We start from the raw sequence: 24,038 nt of genomic DNA on the forward strand, positions 1-24,038 counted from the left end.
ACAGATGACACACACACACACACACATACCAAAGCATGCGTGATATGCACGGATAAGAATGGGTTATATAACTGGTCATGAATATATCTTAACTCTATGATTACCTGTGCATCTTCTAAAAAAATGAAGGTCTGGTTATTGCACAGATTTGAGGATATTTTTTCACTTGACTTAAAGTAAACAATGACTATTTAGAGGTATTCAAATCACTGTTATGATGCTCAATTAAAAATATAATGAATTGCAACTTGGATTTACCACATGTAATCCTAACAGGAAATGGCAGTAAAAGACCAGCATGTGTGTATTAACTATTCTAAACTTGTATTTACATCTTTACGGTGTTATGATTATTATTGTGAAGGATTGTAAATGTTATTCAAATATTAAGGAACATACTTACTGCGCTATAGGCAGGTTATAAGTAGTTTTGTAATGCACCAGAGACTTCATTGAAATAGTTTCCAAACAGAACAGTATGTTAGAACACTTATTAGTCCAAAATAAATAAAAGAAAGAGAGATGAGGAGTCAGCTGAATGGAAACCTGTCTGGACAGAAACACACTGTGTGTCGTTCACACACAGTAAATGGTGTAAAGAGGGTCAGGTGGAAGTCTCTCACAGTGAGGGATCCCCCCCCCTCCACTGTCATACTGTCCCAGATTCCTGTCTATAACATGAAAACACTCCCACCACTGTCCCCTCACTCCACTGTTCAGAGTGTGTTTGTGTTGGAGCTGAAGAGGCAGTCGACAGACACAAACAGCAACACTTTAACGTAGAACCAAAGAGGAGGGAGGGGAAATGGAGAGGTATTCTCTGCTTGTCATTACAAGAATGCAATAGTTAAACAATGCTGTCTGATGTGTCCCAGCATGCTACAGTTTATCTTTTAAAAAAGGACGTAAAACACTGGCTCAACTGTCCCTTTAGGGTAAAGAAATCTAAGATAAAGATTGTTTGTAATATTACCGGAGTGGACAATAACTAGGTACATTTACCCTAAAATACTGCCCTTAAAGTCTAAACCGAGGATACTAAGATAACACGATTTGAATGATGACCGGAAGAGTGGTGAAAAGTACATTTGCAAACATACTATACCAATTTGAGGTACTTGTATATTTACTTTTTTCATCTACTCGATAAATTTCAGAGGCAAAGATTGATCTTTCGACTCCACAACAGTTACAGGAAAAATGTAGTAACGTTGGAGATCCAGATTTAAATTCTATACGTACAACATGTAGTCAACAAATACAGAATTACTTAAAGTTATAATAAAAATAACAATTCACAAGCTACCTGACAGTATAAAGAGCAAAAAAAGCTCCTTCTCTCCAATGGATTTCTATAATTCATTAATATATATTGTGCAGAATGAGTACTTACACTTTTTTTAGAGCACATTTTTGCATTTATACACTGTACTATAAGCCTACTGACTTAAGTACAAGATCTGAGTACTTCTTCAAGTTTTTAAATAAGGTCTAATTTCACCCAAGCCCTTAGAATAACCAATAAGCCGATTCTTTCATTAAAACAAAAATACGGTTCATTACACTTCAGCATGTCATAGAAAGTGGATTTAAGTAATAAACCAAAGCATTTTCTACATGTTTAAGAGCGAAAGATCTACATTTGTGTCACCGTGATGCAACTCAAGGCTCACCTCGTCTTTGATGTCCTCTAGTTGTTGTGCTTGAAAGATTTCCATCGCTCCCATTAACCTCATCATCAGCTCGTCCACTGTCGTATTACCTGGAGACAGAACAAGGTGTCACGTAGTCTTTTGTGTTTGTACATTATTCACAGAAACATTTGAATGCTACGGTTATATAATAAAGTCCTCATTACCTTGAATAACATTTAGAACCTCATTCGATGTGCGTTTTCCCATGACTATGAGCAGCAGGGGGAACTGGTCTGTCTTGTATGTCCGTATAGTCTGCGTGACCACACTGCCAAAATGCCTCGTGCACATGGTGAGTAGTCTGAAACACAAAGAAATGAACAATTAAAGAACGTCTTTTTAACGTATTACATGTATTTGATTATTGATCTTTGATTTAAAACCTATTTCAGAAGCTGTGACTGCAAATACAAACTAAAATAGGCCATAAACACACACACACACACACACACACACACACACACACACACACACACATTACAGGGGGGTGGGAAAGAGAACTGCCCGGCTGTGTAATGGCGACGACCGTCGTGAGGCGCACATGTGTGGTGTAGAGAGGGGAAAAGTGTCCAGCTTAGCTCATTATGAACCTGCTTGAAGACATGTTATCACGTTCTGTGTGAAATAAAGCGGCGGATGTTCCAACGGCACCCAAACGCCTCCTCATCTTTTTGTTTAGGTGAAAATAGCCTGGGCGGCTGGTTACCGGCCTGACAACGAGCCAAGGTCAGACATTCAAAGGCCAGTGAGCACGCCAACTACGGTTCGGAGCCGAGATACTGTCCGAGACGGAAAGAAAGGTAACACACACACACACACACTGACACACAACACACACACACACACACACACGTAGTTATACATTTATACAACATATAGGAAAGGAGGCGTATACTCCATCTTTTCCAACTGCAGATTAAAACAGAAATACACACAACTCGTGGCATTAAGGACTTTAAAACCAATTCTGCTTCCTCTTATTCCATCAGAGTGACATGCTTTCTCAATTGGAAGCGCGGAGGAATTAGTATTCCTCACCAGACGCCCGGAATTGATAGGGCAAGAGAGGATTTCTTATTCCATTACAAAGACAGAACTTTTTAAATTAACATTTCAGAGAGGGAAAAGGGTAGCAGGCAGCCGGGGCCCCCGCCAAGCTCCCTGTAAATGTCATAATATTAATGAATTGCTATAGACTGAATGCAAATATAGATTAGCTTCTTCTCCCGCCTTTTAATAAGATCTACTTTAATAACTGGCTGGTAAAAAAAGAGAAGTAATGGAATGGATGGAGGGACAGCGGGTCAGGAGAAGAAGATAGATGGGAGGCATGCTGTCTGAGAGGGGGGGGGGGGTAACTCATTAAAACATGAAGCCAAAGCTGAGGCTGAGACTTCTCAAACTGTGGAATAAAGTACAGGAGCTCATTGTGCTGCTCTTTAAAGAGGCCATATGCTCTTTGGGGTTTTTCCTCTCCTGTAGTTAGGTTATATGGGTTTTGGTGCATGTAAATGGTCTGCAAAGGCTAAAATCCCTGTGTTCCCTCCCACACAACCCACATTGTGAAACCCTAAAAGCCCTGAGCTCAAAGCAGAAGAGAAATCAGGTTGTTTTAGAGTCAAAAACACTTTAAACATTGAACTTTGGTTGACCCACATCTTGAAATAAAGAAGACGGGGAACCCTAAATCCCACTGATCATTTTGTCCTGACATTAGTCTCTGTTCAGTCCTCGACCTCCAGGCAGACCATAACAATAGCCAGGAGGGAAACTCTAACCTGTAATGAGAGGCCAGGGAACAATGGACACTAACTTGAAGGGAAACCCAATCTTAAATCTCCCATCAAACACAAGACAACCTGCTTTGGTTTCCATCTCCAAATGAAGGAAGTCAGTCCAACACAGTAAAAGAAAATCAGCAGGAAAACATTAAAAGTGCTCCACATAATCAAATGTATCTAAGAAGGACAGACATGCTGGATGAAGCTCTCATGAATACACATATAGGACAAGTACGGACACGGCACTGAGGGCAGCAGGAAGTCAAGCTCCTGCAGGAACCGAGGTGAACAGTTCAGTCCCATCCAGCCATAACATAACATAACATAACATAACATGGTAAAGAATGTAGCTCAGTCCTATAGCAGACCTTTAGAATCCTTCAGGGGTAAGTAAATGTGGAGGAAACACCTGCCTGGAAAAGCTCAGTTTAAATTCTCTGCGTCGCTGCCTAACGTGATTGACAGCTTCTTACGCGTCTCATCGCACACACAGACATCTAAAACAGTTAATGTTTCCCTGCACTGTCACCTCACATTTCTGCACATCAAGTTGGAGGCTGAAGATGCGAGTGGACGGCTCAACCCTGACACCCGCTCCGCTGAGCAGCTGATGGGTACAGTAGCACTGCAGGGAACATTGCTGGCAGCCACCTGTACGGGGAGTGTGTCTGGGAACCGGATGCTCTGATTTGCTCACTGTGTCATACGCACTTTGTTTCAGAGCGAAAATGGACATGTTTTGATTTGACATTGTGTACTCCGCCTCGGTTGGTTATGTTTTCGGGTTGGAGGATGTCAAGATGAGAAGTGAAGTGTGCAGAACAGGTTTGCATGTTGCTCTTAGCGGTTAAAAAAACAATCTCAACGTCAAAGGTCATCAACAACAACATGAACACCTGTGTTTCAGAGTGAGGCGCTGATCTGTAAGGTCAGTCTTTGACCTCGAAGGTTCTCAAAGGGCATTGGGCAGCCCGCAGGCCTTTTCTCAAAGTTTCACAACTGGAGGAACAGAGACAATCCTGAGCTAAAATGTAACTGTGACGTTGTTACCAAAAGTATTATTAACATGATGTGATGAGCTGTTTAATCAATGGATATCTTAACTTCATAATGTGTGTATTTCAGATGTTATCATCATCTGTAAACATTTGAGGTTACCAAAAGATCTGCAGGCCTGGTTAATACCATTTAGTAAAAATACCATACATTGGGAAAGATGAAATGGAGACTAAAGTAACATTATCTATAATGTTTGTGTAACGGTTAGAGGAGTGAGGGGAGGCGGTTTGGGCTTCTTTGCTTTAATCTGTATTTACGTTTGTTTCTGTTTATCTGTTGTTTACTCAAAATAAATCTGTAAGCTAGCAGTACCTACACTGATAAAATCATTCACTTTCAGAGGGTTTTTTTCTACTTATAGGGACAATATTTGCCATGTCACAATGACAGTACACCGCCTGTATAATATATCAGATTCATTTCCCGTGGGACGACAATTACTCCGCATCCAATCAGCAGAACTGCATTTATGCATAATTAATCATTTAAGTGCAGGCCTGTGAGAATACAGAGAGCCAAGCAACAGGCACATTCCAATATCAGCAGGTTAAACACACACACACACACACACACACACACACACACACACACACACACACACACGATACCTTTCTAACAGCCAGTGAGATTGATGCCAATCACCAGTAACTTTGGTTCAACCGGAGAGCGTGAGAATGCAGAGAGCCTGTGTGTGTGTGTGTGTGTGTGTGTGTGTGTGTGTGTGTGTGTGTGTGTGTGTGTGTGTGTGTGTGTGTGTGTGTGTGTGTGTGTGTGTGTGTGTGTGTGTGTGTGTGTGTGTGTGTGTGTGTGCATGCATGCGTTAGCGGCAAAGCTGCGACTAGCTGTGTGTGATGAAAAGCTCCAGATGTTGCCTGCCTTTTAATGTGCAATAAAAAGGCTCAGCTGGGGCAAAAAGCAAAGGAGGCCAATGTGAGAGAAAAGGAGGGAAGGAGGGAATTTCCTTAAAAGAAATAATGGGAGGGGTGAGGTCAGGGTGCGAGTCTTTCTTAAATGGCTGCTACCAGAGGGCAGGCTTAACTCCGGAGGCTCCGAGCAGAGGGAGAGGCGGTGGGATAAAGAGGAGGGGAATAAAGAAAGAGGGAAGGATCAGGGAGGAAGAGATGTAACAGAAAGATGAGGGGAGTATGGGAGAACACTCATAATGAGCATTAAAACCATAAGTAAGTTCACCTACACCTACAAATCTTTCTTTTTACAAAACATCGAGTCCATGTAAAACATTTCTAGAGTCAAAGGCTTTACGGTCATATGCACAACGGCCACCGCTCAGTTTAAGGGTTTCACATTTCTGTAAAATCTTTGGCCGAAAATAAATAAAATCGAAATAACAAATTGGCAAAAAACAAGAAATATATGAACAAGAACTTTAAATTAAATACTGTTAAGTGGAACAAAATTAAATACTACATAAGGTTAATATATATTAATAATAACCACGTACACTGTTAAGAAATGTATAAATATATATCCTATAATGACTGAAGAGAATGCTCATTCCTTTAAAAGCCGACTCAAGAAACACCTTTATTTTGGCTTTTACCTGAATTGTATTTATTCCTATTTGATTCATTCCTGTGCTTATTGACCTCTGTTTGAAAGAAGTGTTTTAAATAATGAAAAAGCAACAAAAAAAGAAGTTGTTTTTACAATCCAGGCTTGGTGAAACCTTCTTAAGATTCATGTATCACAATTGTGTGCATATACAAGTGTCATATTCAACTTATTAAGAGTATATCAAAAAGGTGTTCTGATTATTTAGTTCCCCCAAATGTAATAATGAGAGAAGAGAGTCAATTACTGAACCTCCTTTTCATTTTGGATTGTATTTATTCCTATTTTACTATATCACTCATGTTTACTCACTCCTGTGCTTATTGACTTGTGTTGATACTAAGTGTTTGTATTAATCAAAAGCTAAAAAAAAAGTGTTGTTTTTATTTTGGTTCGTTGTTTTGTGTACGGAAAGTGCTATATAAATAACGTTGTATTTGATAATCAGGACGTGGTTAATAACCAGGTGTCGCACAGAGAGGCCAGTGAGCAGCACAGGCTGCTGGAGCTGCGCTGTGAGCGTGAAAGCACAGATAGAGATGTTTGGACTCAGAGGGAGTCCTCCGTCTCCCACTGACCCTCTATTCAGACAGCTTAGTCAAGATTGCCCAATCAGGGGCCTCACCATGCAAACACAACGCCTTTTGTTAGCATGCAACCTCGGAGCTTCAAAAAGAGAATGAAGTGGAGGAGAGAATGAGAAGACAGAGATGCGGGGTGTGAGCAATGCAGCGGGAGATGAATGCCAGCAATTAAGGACACGGCCACACTAAGTCGAGTAGATTTGAAAACGCTGTTTATGTGTCAAGCGGGGCTCCTTCCAACATTTTAGATCATTTTCTAAAAGCTCATCGTCTATACATAACTATAAATTCAAGTGCCACTTATTCACACTACATTAACCCCCTCTGGTAGAAGCAAAACACTGATGCTGGAATAAGATAGTAGCAGCTTTCCTATTCTGGCAGTCCAACTGAAATACATTCAATATGCTCTTTATTAGATACATGTCAGTATGCAAACAGTCCACTCCTGCAGACAGTAAGTCACACATAAATAAAACATCAGCAACAGTCCGGGCGTAGAGGCTCAGTTATTGCTCCGCTTTTTAACAGCTGGATAAAGGAAATACTAAACAGTATGACGGGTATAGGAGCCGGGATCTGGGAGAGGTCCAGGGAGGTAAATAATTAAAAGGCAGTGACATTTTTGCAATAGCCTTGGTCTTATAGTTTTGGTCATCTATTATGAGAACTGTTTTGTTATTGGATCCATGATAAAACTCCATGTTAGACTTTCTGTGTCCATGTGACATAAATGGTGACCTAAAAGTATTTGTACTTAAGTTTGTGTCCTGCCAGTTACTGTGATTGCATGTCTACTGCGATCGAACGGCCGCTTACTCCAAGTGTACATGTCCTTATAGTAGTACAACTTTGTCAAATAAACCATGAGGTACCAATTCATCTGAGCAAAAATAAATTAAATGACCCATCTAGCATTTAACCCTTCCTTGAAAAAATGTGTATATTTATTTCTGTCAAAATGTAAAAAGATGCTATGCTTTATTCATCAAACTATTACACATACAACTATTCCTATCTAACACTGTCTGCACTGTGACTTTTATTCATGTAGTTTATACTTCGGTTATCCATGTGGTTCCGCTGCTAAACTTCTGAATGTCTTTCATTTTTGTAAAGCTCTTTGAATTACCTAGTGTTGAAAGGTGCTACATACTTGCCTTGATGCTTTTTGTATAAGCTGTGTTCTGTATCACTCATTTAATAAACAATATAGTGTATTTAACTTGTGTTGTGTCTTTAATCATACCACAACTTCAAAAATGTAGTTAGATACTCACAGATAAGGGAGAAGAAACATGCTTTAGCTGATAAATACTGCGGCCCTATGACCAGCAAGTCACCTCAATACAACACTTATGAATAGATAAAATAATCAAAGTGTGGTACCTGGCTTTGTTAGCTTCTTTAGTGACGTCCCAGGCCCATGTGATGAAGTTCTGGCTCAGGTAGGAGACGATGGAGTCGGCGCACATCATCTGAGAGCAGAAGACGTTGCTGAGGACGCTGTCATCGTTGTGGAGGTAGATGGCCAGCAGCTTCCTCTGCGGAGCACAAGAGGAGAGGAAAGGGGGTTAGAGGCAGGGAAAGAAACGGGTGTTATATCCTGCACAATCGTCTTTAATTAGCCTGTTTGGTTTCTGCTTTTGACACTTTACGGGGTTAAGAAATGGGACGGGGTCTAGGTAGGTTTAGGGCTGAATTTGTTTGTTCATGTTCCAATAAAGGATATTTTTTTTTACACATCTGCTTTTGTTCGAATGTGGAAAAACATATATGCACATGAATCGAGCATGCATACATTTCGTACAGTGGGTTTGGCAACGCTGTATGTGGTTATGGTCAAGCCAATAAATTCTAATATTTAAATTGAAAAGGTGGAAAAAGGAAAAACTGTAGTCAGTGTTCGGGAAACCAAAACAGCAAATAGTAAAGTTGGCTGTTAATAGACAGTTGTTCAGTTTTGTTCAGTTAATTTGGAGTTAAATTACCAGCTTTATGACCAACTATAACACAAACACCTCCAAAAACAATGACTCTGTAATCTTGAAAAAGATTAAAGTGTAATAATAAAAAACCATTGCTCTCCGATCTGTAGTGAGATCTCATCAAAGAGACATCTCCACATTACATGACCATAAAATGACACGAAGGGCCCCTGGATCAGAGCCAACATGACTCCTACAGACCACAGCGAGGCCACAACTGGGAAAGAAAAAAAGTAAATACCACGCAAAATCAAATGGAGAGCGGTGCAAATAAAACTTCTCAAGGAGGCGACGAAGATATGGAGAAAACAAAACAGACAAATCACTCTATTTATTTTACTCCAAATGCCAGCAGCCTGTTCAGGTTAGTAGCGGCAGGGCCAGACAATATTGACGAAGCTCCAAATCCGAGGATATTGACACCATCATATAAGCCCGGCAGATTCTCCCCACTGACGATCTAATTAAAAAGCAAACACACCCACAAACATAAAAGGTTCCAGGGGACAATGTTGGAAATAATGCTCTCTAAATTACATGTCACTTCTCTTGCTATATAAGAACAAATAAAAAAACTCTCTCAGTCGATGCTTTTTTTTTTAAAACCACGGCTGTGGAAGGGGGGACTCAAGAGGTCCGTTTCTCAGGAGCTGTAATCTAGGCTACGTACGCCAAAAAGCAAAAAAATCTACACAGGGCGTAAAAACGTGAGGGGAAGTGAAAGGAGAAGTTGTGCTATACTGTGGCCTGTGTAGAATAGGAATGGGAGAGCACTGCTGTGTTTGCTCAACGATTAGTGCTTTAGAATAATCTCCAGGGCTCCTAGAGAGAAGGAGCCGGGGACTCATTCATCGGGCCCTGAAAAGATTAAACACTCATGCTGAGAAGACAAGCAAATTCAGTCTTGAGAGAGGAATGAGTGTGAGGGGAGGGAGAGGTCTACAACATGAAGGAAAAAAACCTGATACAAACACTGACGGCCCAACAACACACATGGAAGACAAACTGAGTCGGGTAACAGAAGGAGATGCTCCTCTGCTCGGTCGAGATTGGCAGACCTGTAACAGTCACTACACTCAACACTGTCATACAAAAAAAGGTTCATGTTAACTAAAGTGAACACAGGTATGGTAAATAAAACATGTAGAGTCATTACCGGTGCATATTGTTCAAAAGATTGGTTAAAACAATATCTCAGTTTCAGTAATAATAAGTGCTTAGTAAAAAACTGTGTCCGTGTGTATGAATACTATAAACTGTGAACGAATATGTATGAAAAATGAAAGGTAAACAAGGGTGCAAGTAGAAATTGGCAAAGAATGTTACATAATTTAATTAATGTTTTATTATTTTTAAGACCCAATTTCTTGGAATTAAATCACATTGCAGGATAGATACATATATAATTTACGTTATTATTAATATTATTCATTCATCTTTATGTGCCTGTAAATCATTTTTGAGCACTGGGAACATTATCTTTTAATATTTGTATTATATGTATTATATTACAAATGACTGCCACTGAGTATTTATTTGTAGTATACATGTGTTATTAATTATTGTTTGATTGTTTTATTAGTCAATTTATTCAATATGTTAAAAAATAAACCAAAAAAAACAGGAAAAAAAAAATAAAAAGAAGCAAAATAACAAAAGACTTTACAAGTTATAAAAATAAATACTTCATGTTCAAAAAGGTGCAACAAAAAGATGAAAACGTTTCTAGTCCTACCCCGTGTAGCATACATTGTTCATGAAAATCCCAGATTCATTTCACAGCCATCAGCGTCCGTGATATTTGACTGGTTTTAAATGAATACTTTATGAATATGCAGTTTCTGTGGTGGTGTGTTTAACGGTATGTGTGTGGACCCCAGGAAGAATAGCCAATGCTAACATTAGTGCTAATGGTGATTAAGAAATGAAGACATGTACAGAGGCACAGACTTCCCCATGTGATACCCACACTGGGAAGGACTCACACTCACACACAGGCATGCTCAATTAGAGCAAGTGTAAAGACTAATCAAAGTGGGCATTTTTTTTGCCAACTGAACTCCTTCATCTCAGTTAAACTGTCCGTACCCCTCTGTTCCCTCTCTGCTTTCACCTCAGATCTTTTGTGTTGCCTGTCTGAGCGGGGAGGAGCAAATCCCTCCGCTCAGCTAAATTACTGGGTCCAACCTGAGCCAGATAGTGACCCCATAGCCCTTCCTCACACCTGTTCGGGTTAAACATAAGCCTGCATTGTGTGTGTGTGTGTGTGTGTGTGTGTGTGTGTGTGTGTGTGTGTGTGTGTGTGTGTGTGTGTGTGTGTGTGTGTGTGTGTGTGTGTGTGTGAGAGAGAGAGTAAAGATTTCACGCAGTAAACAGTGTTAGCATGAGGTCAGTTAAAGCCTCTGACTGTTTAATGTTCCTCTTACTCTGAAAGTACACAACATGATCTGTGATCAATAAAATCACTGACTTTTTTTTACTGCACTCTACTGTAGCTACCGTCCTGAGTTGTGTCTTAGCCTCCTGGGAATTCAACACCGCAATAAAGCTAAGCTACAATGGAAAAAGTAGAATTTAGTCCTAAAGTTTGATATATAATATCCTGTTTTTAGCTCTTGGTCTCCTCCAAATATCAACCATATATATACATAATTATTAATTAGTAAGTCATCTGGGTGCAGATTACTAACGTGTGAAAGGGATTTAAGATTTAATGCAAAAAACAGTGTTGGCATTGAGATAGTTTCACCCTCTGGCTGTTAAATCAATGTTACTCTGAAGGAACATCACCAGCTTTATTTGCATACATTCAACATTTTAATAATGCCAATATTTTTCTAGTAAAACTAAAAATCTCCAGCCGTTTAATCCCTACATTTTTCAGTCAGTAATTCCCAAAACACATTGTCATTCCAACACAAAAACGAGTTGTTTATACAGTAGTTGAACAGTTATTAGAGTTAAGTAGTTTACTCTTTAAAGAAATGATTTATTTAACAATAAAAAGACGTCAAGCTTTACGTATTATTTGTGGACTGTGATAAAACTCCCTTCCAACCTTTAATTATGAAATATTCTTCAGAGTCATGGAGGAAAAATACATTCATCTTTCTAAATCGTAAAAACAAAAAACATGTCCACTGCAGATCAGAGGAGTCAAACTAAACAGAAGAATGTATGCAGGGGCGCAGATAATGGGGGGGACGGGGGGGGATATGTCCCCCAGTTTCATAGGGACACTGATCTGTCCCCCCCATTTATAATTTAACCCAATTCCTACGGAGGCTGAGAACATTTGGTATGCCATCCAAAATGCTCAGCAACTTCTGCAGATGCACAGTTGTGAGCGTCCTTACCAGTTCCATCACAGTCTGGTATGGAAACTGCACCGCTCAGGACAGGAAGGCACTCCAGCGTGTGATAAAGACTGCACAGTACATCTCAGGAGCAGCCTTCCCCTTACTTCAGGACATTTACACCACCAGGGTCACCAGGAGAGCACACAACATCATCAGGGACAGCACACACCCCCAGCACAGACTCTTTACTCTCCTACCATCAGGCAGGCGCTTACAGGAGTCTGAAATCCAGGACCATTAGACTGACAAACAGCTTCTACCCACAGGCCATCAGGCTTGTGAAGATGCTAGCCCCCCCACGCACGCACGCACTGATTGAACTGTGATTGCCACACAGACACTGACACTCACCATTTGCACTACCTACAATGCATAGTGCACTTTGTTGTCTGCCGTGCAATATCTGGTACACTGTGAACCATGTGCAATAAAACTATTTCAGTATCTTTAACTGCATTTTTTGCTTTGTTTTGTATGCGTAGGGTGGACTAGCAAAGTCAGATTTTCATTGTACAGTCTAACTGTGTTTTACTGTGCATATGACAATACATATCTTGAATCTTACGGTTAATGCTACTATGACTGAAAACAAATAGTAAGTAAATATTCTGAAAATAATTTCTCTCAGTTTCTTCTGCCCTATTTTAAAAGTCTCACCTGCGCCCCTGAATGTATGTAGAGATGATATTTTCCATGTAGACTCGCTGTATCAAATGTTGTGCCCTATTTTAAAATAGCTACAACACAGTGCTTATAGCATTACAGTACTTTACAGGACTCTCTGCATTAAGGGAACGCTAATAAAGTCCCAAACGATATCATGTCTCAAATTACACTTAACACAAAAATGACATTATCACACTGTGTGGAATTATTGGTTAAATTGGAAGCATCTTTGTGGGAATTTAAAGGGGAAATCTAAGGATGATTGTGATCTTTTCCCCGACAGACAGCTAATGGTTTGATAAAAAGGCCCTGTTTCCCGCAGGTGGTGTTTTGTATCACATGAAGACGAGGCTTTTTAATCACAGGTATGGTGTGTCTACCAGAGGAGACCAGGTAGTGAGGTACACAGGAGGGTGCAGAGAGGAAGCAGGGAGTCCAGATAGTGATTGTTCTACACATGGCAGGCTCAGTGTGGAAAAGCAAACACTTCAAAATGAATAGCTCAAATGACTGATCTAATGACCTTGGACACACAGCGGGTAGAAAACACATTCAGATGGATGACCAACCACACAGGAGGCTCTGTACGCCCGGCGGAAAACACAACACGGAACAGAAACTCTATCCAAAGTGTGATTAAACTGAAGAAATGAATCGCATGCTAACGCTAAGTGGCTAGCTGTACGATCTCCTGTTTAACTACTCATCTCACTGCTTTTAAATCCAGGCTTTTCTGGTTTCTACTGCCTTTTATTCAATCAAATAACTCTTTATTCTACTATTTTATCTGATTTTTAATGACGCTTTTGGGCTGTTAATGATTTCCCTGCCTTGTCTTACTAATGGTTGGGGAATAAAATGTAAAAGGAAATATATTCACATAAAGGGAATCTATATCTATATATCTATCTATATTCCAACCTTCATTTCCACATTTTTACTGATTTATTCCAGAAGCCATGAAGTGTATTTTAGCCCCTGTACTTGAAACGACTCCCAACATATTTTAAAACTAAAACAATAAATACATAAAAACATTATAGATCTTGGTGCATCTTACTCAAGTACTGTTACAAGTGTAAGATGAAGAATTAAATAAAGTAGTCTTATACTTTCCAACAATAATAACCATCATTTCATTTTTGGGGGAATTTCCTAAACTAGTTTCCTTGAACGAATACAGCAAGATTAAAAGATAAAGCATTCACAATTATTTTTTAGATAAGTTTTGAAGGATAATTCTTGTTGACAATACCATTTCTAAGCAGTACACAAAGGCTACCACCCCCTGTGTTTTTAACTGTACTGTTCAGAGACAATTATAGGGTGTTGATTGTGATTTCCAGCCCCAGATCTGACAGATAAATGAACATCTCTACACCGCTCTGCTCTCGACTCTGCGAGGCTACTGCAGGGTTTTTAAAGCAGATACTCGGCAGTGATAAATCCAGTGAACTCCCCTCTCCAGCGAGGCTATGAATTTTGATGTGTCTTTGTGTGTGGCAGACAGGAGAGCGAAAGCAGAGTGGGGTTAGAGTGATTAACCAGCGCGTTGATGGGGATTTAGAGCGGATCGTGGTTAGTGATGGGTGGCCTATCTCCCCGACTAACCGCTGATCCCCAAGAGGCTTCAGCTCAGCTCAGCTCAGCTCAGCAGCCCAAAGCATTTTCATTAAGGATGGATTGAGTCTATCTCAACAGTCCCCCAACACACACCTTCAGAAACACTTCATCAAATGTAGTGTTTTGCTTAGTGATTAGCCTCTCCCAGGCTTTGAGGGAGTGAGACTGATTCCTCTGTTTATAAACCCACTGAGCAGTCAAATCTGCCCTTTTCCAATATCCCCTTAATGAAGGAGGCCTTTTTTGCGAGGAGAACACAAAAAGCACCTTTTCAAATGGAGCCAAAGAGCACAAGAAGGGGTAGATGGAGGAGAAGGGAGTGCGTAGTCGGGCACATATGCTACTGTGTAATGAAACCGTTAAAAAGCAGCCTGTTTGGTCCTGTCGTCTAGGACGCTGGTGACAAAACAGGACAAACACAGAGCAGATCAAATAGCTTCTGTTTTCGTGCGAAATTCTTCCTCCAGCTTCCCTAAAGCCATTCTAACCACGGCACAGTTGGTAGACTAAGTCAAGCTCACCCAGAATACAACGAAATACAGTGAAAAATGAATACTTTGTTCTGCCCCCGCGCCGTGTAGAGCACAGCGGTACAGTACAGAGTGTGCGAACACCAGGGAGACGTCGGCCATATTGTGCCGGCTTAGAGAGAGGAGATCAGCCGGGAAGCAGGCGACACGCCAAGCTGTTTTCCATCTTTGTTTATTTCACACTCTTTACATCACTTCAACCTCTCATGCTTTAATTTCCTCTCCTTCTTCTCACTCACTTTCTTCCTCTGACTTCCTCTCCTCTCAGACCACATTTTCCCCTTCTGTGCCCCTGGTGTCATCTCTTCCTCCCACTCTGTGCCCCTGGTGTCATCTCTTCCTCCCGCTCTGTGCGCCTGGTGGTCTGAACCCCCCTAACATCTTGCTGTGTCCTCACAGTCTAATAAGGCTGTAATCCACACAAGCTGTCAGTTGATACAAGCATCCCTTAAAAGGACAAAAGCCAAAAAAACAAGGCGGGAAAAGTGGACAGCTAAAAATAAAGCCTCAGCTGTCGGGGTGAAAATTTGATGAGGGTTTTGAGGGAATGATATCAATGTGGCGATAAAGCCTTCTCCACACAGCATTACAGCGAGGGGAGACAGATAACAGTGAACACTGGGAGGAAGGAGAGTTTGAATTAGCAGCTTATCGCCAACACTCAGCAAGTGAAGGTCATTAAAGGTTTATCAGAAGTAGAGGTTTCTACTTTTAATGTCAATGTTAGTTCCTCCGTTATTCAGTCATATGCATTTGTGATTTTTTTAAAGAGATTATTTGGTCTGGTGTTGTTTGTTATAATGCAGCATTATTAATTCAAAGCTAAATAGAATCAAGGTTAAACAGTCCTGCATTCGGCCGTCGTATAGCTCAGTGGGAAGAGCAGGCGGCCATATACTGGGGTTTGATCGAGTCCCTTTGCCGCATGTCTTCCCCTCTGTCTACCCGTTTCTGAACTGCACTATGTTAAAAGGCACTGGTTGCCCAAAAAAAAGGTCCTACATTTAAGGGAATGTTTGTAATCGTGATTAAATCAGCTCAGGTTTATGGGTGTTTGTTTATCTTGGTGTTAACACTAATTGTCTACTAAGGCTGCGTTCAGAAAAACAAAAGGTCTGGGTCAAAAAAATAAAGAAAACCCTTCATAGGACAGCAGGGGGGCCAATGTAGCATTCCAGTAAAGAAACACAACATAAACCTGCCTAGAGGCTTACTACACAGCAATATTAATTAAGAACACATATGGAATCTTTAAAAAAAAGCTCGGTGAATTGCCAATTGCATTTATTAAACATATGGCTATTTTCAGTCCACTTCTGCTGAGATCTCAGGAGGAATTCTTCATGGTTGTCTATAGTATGAGAGGACTGTATTACCACCAGATCAAGTCGGCAACACAGACCAACTAGTGGATAAGCGTGGGCTGTATCAGGGTATTGAAGCATGATAGGGTTATTTAGAAATCCCATTCTAATACTGTAGAAAATACAGACGCTCCATCAGGGTTTCAGTTAGTGTGGCAATACCCTTCACCTGTAAGCATCTGGGATATATTCAAATGTAGTTTGAAGGTGTTTTTTAAACCATAATATGTATATAAAAGAAGCCGTTAGTTTGACTTCAGCAATAGCATGATGGCTGTAAACAAAGCAGTACAGTGTGTGTACAGTTTTGTTTATTTGTTGATGATGGATTCTACAACTCCTCCACACCCAGGCCAAGTTCCCATGTCCTGCTTGTCATCTCATGATTAAAGTGAAGGGGGGTTAGCATCAGGATTATTTAAGATTGGCTTTCTTTTAAAGATGGACGAGGTTTTTCCTCATTTTAGAGACAAGCTGCTCCTTTGATATAACCAGCTGAAATGTCAGGTATGTATGAGGTTATAAATAAATAGATCCGCCCAAGCCTATTGGCGAGTACTGATAAGAACCAAAATCCCTGACAAGGTACCTCTACTCTCTTTTATATTCCATCTTTTTATTGTGCTTGTGTGTGTGTTGACAGAGATTTAGCTAGAACTAATAAAATAAACCGCATTTCACTGGTGCTCACGACAGGAAGATCCCATTCACACAGAATGCACTGCAGACGTACGGCGTGTACTGAAAATTGATTATAATAATAACCACTTCATCCTAACTTCCCACCAGATCAGTAAGATATCAGAAACGCAGATTCTCCCTCGACAGATGGAAGATGAATAAAAACGTTTTCTCAGTTTGTGGTTTTCCTCTGTGTTAGCAAGCAAAGAAAACTGTTAAAATAAATGATGAAGAAAAAGCAATGGTTGGTTTATCAACAAGGGATGACACCAGTGCTTAAAGGGGCCTTATTCTCAGCTTCATACTTATATTTAGTTCCTCTCCTGGGACATGTCTCCATGCTTTAATGTTCAGAAAGCTCTTTATGTTTCTCATACTGCCTGTGCTGCAGCACCTCTTTTCACCCTCTGTCTGAAACCAGAGCCCAGTCTGCTCTGATTGGTTAGCTGGCCAGCTCTGTTGTGATTTATCAACTGCTTAGAGATGTCCCGCCCCTTAGCCTATCACGTACCATGTGTTGGAGCGCTAACCAATAAAAGTGTGCGTGTTGCATAGTGATGTCACTATGTTACAATAGTTAACATGCAGTCTAATGGGAGTGTTTGAGGCAGGAGGGGGGAGTGTATGGGAGAGAAACACAGGGATTTTAGTGTTTGTAGACCATTGACATGAACAAAAACCTATATAATACACTACAGGAAAGGGAAAACTCTAAAGCGCTTAATAGGGCCTCTTTAAGGACAAACCAACACTTCAAACACCAGGTCCTCAGATCTTAAGCATTAAGATATATATGTTGCCTATTACAGTATCGTCATAAATGAATACATTTCACTTACATCTCTGGCTTTGCCATAGAAGGCCTCTTGAGACGCTGCCTCCAAAGACCCGATGAAGAACATTGGGTGAGTCTCTCCATACCTTAAGGACACACAGAACAGACAAACACCACATGAAGACACTGTTACATTCCGGCTTTCTTTTCATGAGAGAGTCTTTTGAATCAGAACTTGACGTTAGGCTCTTACCTTGAAGAAAATTCGGCAGTAAAGTGCAGTAAGGCATCAGCTTCGTTCTCACTATTTTCTGGCACTGTAAGAGAAGATTGAATGGTGAAACTCTGAGTTGCATGTCTGTAATACAAAACCTGGAGCTGAAAATAACAACTCCAAAGCTACTGCACTGTGCTTACTCATAGGTGCTTTCCGACAGGTAGAGGAGCCCAATCCAAACATCTCTGAATCGTCTACACCGTACTCTGACGCGTCTTCAAAATCATCCGCATCACTGTCGCTGACCATATGGACATCTGCACACTGTTAACAAACAGAAACCAGGTTCGTGGTGTGTATTGAAGGAATAAGTTTAGGTGTGTAATGGAGCAATCACAAAATCAGTTAGAGGAATAAAAAAGGAGCCAATGTGGAAGGTTTGATTTAAGGTTATGCAATATCTGTGACTCTATAAAGACCTAGTCTGAGGTCTTTTAAGTAAATACACAAAATCATAAGTTATTGTGTCACGTACAACAAGAAGAAGACAAATTACTTGTGTACATTTGTGCAGTAAAGCTGATTTTAAAGTGGAAGAGCTGTGTATTTTATTAGAGGTAACGTTGATCAAATCGTTTATTCATTTCCAGACTTATTTTAACAGAAGTAAATAACACAATTGTTTTGTGTGTGTGTGTGTGTGTGTGTGTGTGTGTGTGTGTGTGTGTGTGTGTGTGTGTGTGTGTGTGTGTGTGTGTGTGTGTGTGTGTGTGTGTGTGTGTACCTCTTCTGTGGGTTCCTGGGAGTTGGCTGGTGAGGACCTTCGACAAACACTGAGTCGATGGCAAGGATGGTTGATCCCAGAGACAGCTAGCGTCATCTGAAAACAGGAACACAAAGGAAGAGTCATGAGCCGAACAACGGAGGCCACCTGGTTGTGAGAGATGTTAGACCGTGTGTGATCACTCATCTTAATCTTAGTCAACTCAAAGCATTGCCTTATCATCCCTTCTAACCAAAGACATCATACCTTCTCAAATACTGTTCAATCTGGTTTTTGAGAGGAGTATTTAAAAAGCCCCAAACTGCCAATCTCAGTTGAGAAAACGACCCGTTAAAGTAAGTCCCGTCAAACACACAGACTACACAGCTACACACTTAAAATATTAGTATTTCAACCCTGTTTTAAGCTGGATTCTCCATTAAACAAAATCAGGACAGGATTTCAGAAATTACAGAAATTCTGGCAGCTGAAAACTAGAACAATATTATCACTTAAAGATGTTTAAAAATATCAGAAATATCAGTCTTTATGCGAGAGCCTGACGCTGCAGGATTGCTTAATGACTTCCAACCAAAGCCTTCTCATTTTTCTAATGAGAGGAAAAGCATGATGAGGTTTCCTTACACCTGCAGTGGCCGTGATGGTGGTTTTGTAGTAAGAGAACACCTGATTAATGAGCTCCCAAATCCAAAGGCAGAAGACTGAAAATGGTTCCTCGGGGACTCATTACAACTGCCGGCTCCTGGCTGAGACCCCGAGGGGACATCAACAATACAGGCAGGGCCGCTTGCAGGACATAAAACTGAAGATACCCGCCTTTAAAAGAGCAAGATTTGAGATTGATTCCAAACATTTCACAACCAAAAGGCAACTTCTAGATCCAACTTGAAGACATATTGTTCCTTCCTGTCACAGTGACCGTGTCATAGGGCTGGATATGTAATGGAAATGTTATCACAATAGTCAAAATATGAAGAAATATTACTCTACACACTTCTACAGAAAGTATTTGCTTGGTTAATCCTCCTAACTACAGACTAAAGGATTATTGTAATGTATATTTTTAATAATCATGTGAAGAATTTTTCAACAACAATCATTCTCTCTAATATCACAATTGGAATATCAGTCAAAAATAATCACCATTAAGTTTTTTCCCACCAAATTGTGACCACCAAACACAGGACTGCTAACAATCCAACCATGACTTCTAGCCTGCATGTTCTGGTACTTGTCACAATAACGCAACAATACTTTCACTGACGCACTACTTGTTGAGAGCATAGCGTAAAAAGAAACCCAGATGCAAATAGTTTTCTGGGAGAGTGAACTTCTAAAACAGCAGGGCAGCGACAGGCCGGGTGTGATAAGAGGCAGGGAAGCTGTGTCTGCCTGCAGAGGTCCCGTGATCCGCCCCATTGTCGGCCGCTAAGACGCACAAAGAGCAGCTGGACATGGTTGAATCGGGACACGATTACATGCAACGCCAATTGAGTCTGAAAAGAGCTACACGGACCTCACGGAGTTACTCTCTCTTAAGGCCGAGTGGCTCCTCGCGCTGGCCCCCGCTTCAATAGCAGGACACAACAGTGTAACCAGTAGACCCTGTCAGCAACATGGACTCACTTGTGAGTACTGCTGTTTACCTGGACCTGATAAAGTGCCATTCACACTGCCTATCCATCTTTCCACACTGCCTTATCTTCATCAATGTTTGAAAAGTGAGTTTGCTGCAGCGTGACGACTAAAATATCTGAACGAAACCCATTGGGACAGTCGTGGTTGAGCGACACGCAAGACTAAATGAAACTGGTGTTTGGAAATAAGACGATAAATGAGTCTAGTCTTAGAGATTTTAACCCCAAAGTATCTATCCCATTAATACCTTCGATTAGGGATGACTGCTTCGTGGTGATTTGAAATATGAAGCTTTAGTTAGTTTCATTAACTGAATGAACTCCATCTGATCCCCAGGTCAGAAATTTTACAAACCATCGCAGCCTGAGAAAAACACAGTTGAGTATATTCATTACAATATGAACCACTGTGTCTTAAATTCCCAGCAGCTCAGTAACCAAGGAGAACATATGAGAAACACAGGGTCTCCCCTGACAGTTAGAGAACGAATAATATCCTGATGAGTGTTCCCTCCAAGTGTTGTCTTAAGACGAGGAAAACCGCTCAAAAAAAGCAGAGGCTTGACTGCCATGCAACGATGAAACTACACAAACAAAGAATGACATCACAGCTAAAGGGTAAAGCCAACACTGAAACACATAACAAGTATATACAAGAAGATATGACGGTGCTTTCTCAGAGACCTTTCCTATGAGCCCTGACACAGTAACACAGGTGTACACACAGATAACAGATTGTATTTCCTGTGTATTACAAATTAGTAGCGAGTGTACTCCTGACAATTAGAAGTGTGTAAGCGTCACAGCGAGGACAACCGAGGAACACCTACAAAGAACACTTATCTGAATTGCCTCGTCTTTGCTCGTGTAACTTAACTCTAACTCATTTAGTAATCTGGTCCTGTTTAGTAGATTAAGGGTTATTCATATTTTTCTACAGAACTTCACAAAGTAATGGGACAAAAACAACAGTCCCCCAAGTAAAGGTAGTTAGGACAAGTTTTTGTTGACCGAAAGACAACTGTGACTTTGAGAGACGTCATTTGAGCCATGATAGGTGTAAGGTTTAAGTGTTTAATTACCACTGAGAGACCGACTCATTTATTATTTGTGTCCTGTTTATTAGATGATGTGTTTTTCATATTTTTCCACAGGACTTTAGAAAGTAATGGGACAAAAACAACATTCTCGTGTTGAAGGAAAGAAAAAGACAACTGTGACTTAAAGAGACGCCATCTAAGCTGATGGGTCTTGAATTGGCAGAGAGAGACTCTAACTTATTTAGTAGTTTAGTCTTTTTTCCAATGAACTTTACAAAGTAACGGCAAAAAGCAAGTTTCCCCCAGTAGTAAAACCAGAGTTAGCTAGCCATACTTTTTGGTTTAACGAAAGAAAAAGACAACTGTGACGTAAAGACATGCCATTCGAGTCATGAGGGTTAAATATGCACTGAGAGACTGACTAGTTAACAACAGAGAAGTTGGTAAGCAATACTTTTGGCTCAACAAAAGAAAAGCAATAATGACTCGCATAGACACGGCCGGTCTCAGGCCTGAGATTGTATTCGACACACTAACACAGTTTTCCACAGAATTTAACAACCTAATGGGAAAAAGCCATAATCCCAACAGTTAAAGTAAAGTTATTCAGGAAAAGTTTTTGTTGAATTAAATTCAAAAAACCTGTGCCTTGAGAGACGGCATTTGAGAGATGATGATCTCTGAGACTTACTAATATATTCTTTAAGAGAGCTTTACAAAGTAATGGAGCAAAACCATTCCCACAACAATAAAAGTAACGTTGACTTTTTATTCAACGAAAGAAAACAAACACCGAGCTAAAAAAGGGACGCCATTTAAGGCGATCCTGTTTATGAAAGTTAAAGTTTAAGTTGAAAGTTTTTCCACATAACATTTCAAAGTAAAAGGAATGACTCGGTGCTGACGTTTATTCATTGATTGGTCTCGTCGTGTTTATTAAATATTGTTGTGTTATTCATGTTTTTCCCTAAAAAGAAAGGGAATAAAAGACCATTTCCCCAATAGTACAAATAAAGTTAGAAAGGAAACTTCTTTGGGGGTGGATTTGAAATTTAAAAGAAGCCATTTAAGTCAAAACGGGCCTGGAGGACTAACAGAATATAGAAGTCTGGTTATGTTTATTAGAACACTGATTCATATTTTCTCCTGGAGCATTTTACAAAGTAATCGAACCAAAAAGTACTTCCCCCGATAGTCAAGTTAGTTTGTTGAATGAAAGATAAAAACATCTGTGACTTAAAGAAAAGACAAGGTGCTTCTCAGGCCTGTTAGTTAGCACTAGCTATTCATTTAGTAGTCTAGCCCTGTTCATATTTTTCCAGAGAACTTTAATGGAACAAAAACTTCACTCAAACAACAAATAGTTAGACAGTTAGCGATACTTTTTTGTTCAAGGAAAGAAAAAGACAACTGTGACTTAGGAGACGTTATTTAGGACATGGTGGCTCTCAGGCCTGAGGGGGGAATTATCTCTGAGAGAGCGTTGTAGGTATTGAGCGGGACAAAGACATGCATGGTCTGATCCTTAAGGATGTGAAGGCATGGCCCCAAGTCTATTCGGCCCATTCCTCAATCGAGTGGCAATCAAACGTGAGAATCTTAACAGCGGCTGCCGAGAGGATCCCCGTAAACCCTTTACCCCCACTCCTCACAATGAGAGGCTTTCGTCTGAGGGCCTAATAAGTGTATAAATAAAGTTGATCACTTCCCCCGTCAAAGACAGCCTGGAGGGGTTTGAGCTGACATGGATGCAAGGAGGGGAGGTGAAAAAGAGAAATGAGTCGAGTGCCTCTCAATCCTCTCCTTCGCTTTGACCCTGTGGCTTCTCCTGATGTTGAGGTACACAAGTGCAGCTCGGCGGCTCAGCGGTAAAACGTGGAAACAAGGCTGAAGCGCCGCAGGGCACTGGGGGGTGGGAGGGGGACGAGGTTAACCCCCCCAAATGACCCTCTCCCACATATCCACACAAAAGGAAAGGGCTCCTCTTTTTTGGATTCTTTTAATTAACACTTGCATTGAGGCTCTGAGCATTCAGGGGCCAATACAGGGGAAGAATTTTCTCCCCCTCCCTTACTCTCCCTCTTCCTTTCGAAGCCTTTCTTCTCCTTCTTTCTCTCCCTTCATTCTTTCTGTGTTTCATTTTTTTCCCTTTCTAGTGTAGGCAGTGTTTGGATTAGGTGTCTGGCTGTGAGTGTGAGATAATTACTACTGACAGCTGCACTGAAGGCAACCACAACCACAGTCCCACCTTACACCGCTCTCCCTTTGATGCAGCGAGGGGAGGACGGCGACAAGAGTGGGGAAGAGAAGACAGGGAAGGGGAAGGAGATGGATGGAGGAAGGGAAGTACGGAGAACATGAGTGAAAAATAGGGAGTAAAAGGCCAGAAAAAGAAGGCAGAATATGAAGGAAGGCCAGGTGCGCCCCACCCTTAACACCTGTTGGTCTCCTTGTTTCAGGCTGGCTGCAGTTACGCCTCTGTGATTGTAATCTATGTACACACACAAACTGATGCAAACAGAGCTAGAGGATATAGGCATACATTAATGACTGTTGGATCAGTTATGATACATGGTAGTAAAAGTCAAATGGACTGAATTTGGGAGTGGCTGTAGCTCATTCATTAAAGACCTGGCTTGGGAAGTGAAGGGTCGCCGGTTCAAGAACCAATCAGACCTTTAGAA

At 40.7% G+C, this 24,038-nt stretch overlaps 1 protein-coding gene across 1 annotated transcript in view; it reads right to left on the reverse strand.

The window, feature by feature from the left end:
- The window catches only part of faf1 (Fas (TNFRSF6) associated factor 1), a 73,876-nt gene that overhangs the window by 19,399 nt on the left and 30,439 nt on the right, over window positions 1-24,038 (reverse strand). Inside the window, exons 9-15 of the mRNA XM_063890599.1 lie at window positions 18,678-18,773; window positions 18,094-18,217; window positions 17,930-17,993; window positions 17,741-17,822; window positions 8,080-8,234; window positions 1,859-1,995; window positions 1,674-1,762 (exon numbers count right to left, since the gene is read on the reverse strand). Coding sequence (XP_063746669.1) covers window positions 1,674-1,762; window positions 1,859-1,995; window positions 8,080-8,234; window positions 17,741-17,822; window positions 17,930-17,993; window positions 18,094-18,217; window positions 18,678-18,773 — 747 coding nt within the window. The remainder of the gene's footprint in view (window positions 1-1,673; window positions 1,763-1,858; window positions 1,996-8,079; window positions 8,235-17,740; window positions 17,823-17,929; window positions 17,994-18,093; window positions 18,218-18,677; window positions 18,774-24,038) is intronic.

This window comes from Eleginops maclovinus, chromosome 9 (assembly GCF_036324505.1).
Source record: "Eleginops maclovinus isolate JMC-PN-2008 ecotype Puerto Natales chromosome 9, JC_Emac_rtc_rv5, whole genome shotgun sequence".
Classification (NCBI taxonomy): domain Eukaryota; kingdom Metazoa; phylum Chordata; class Actinopteri; order Perciformes; family Eleginopidae; genus Eleginops; species Eleginops maclovinus.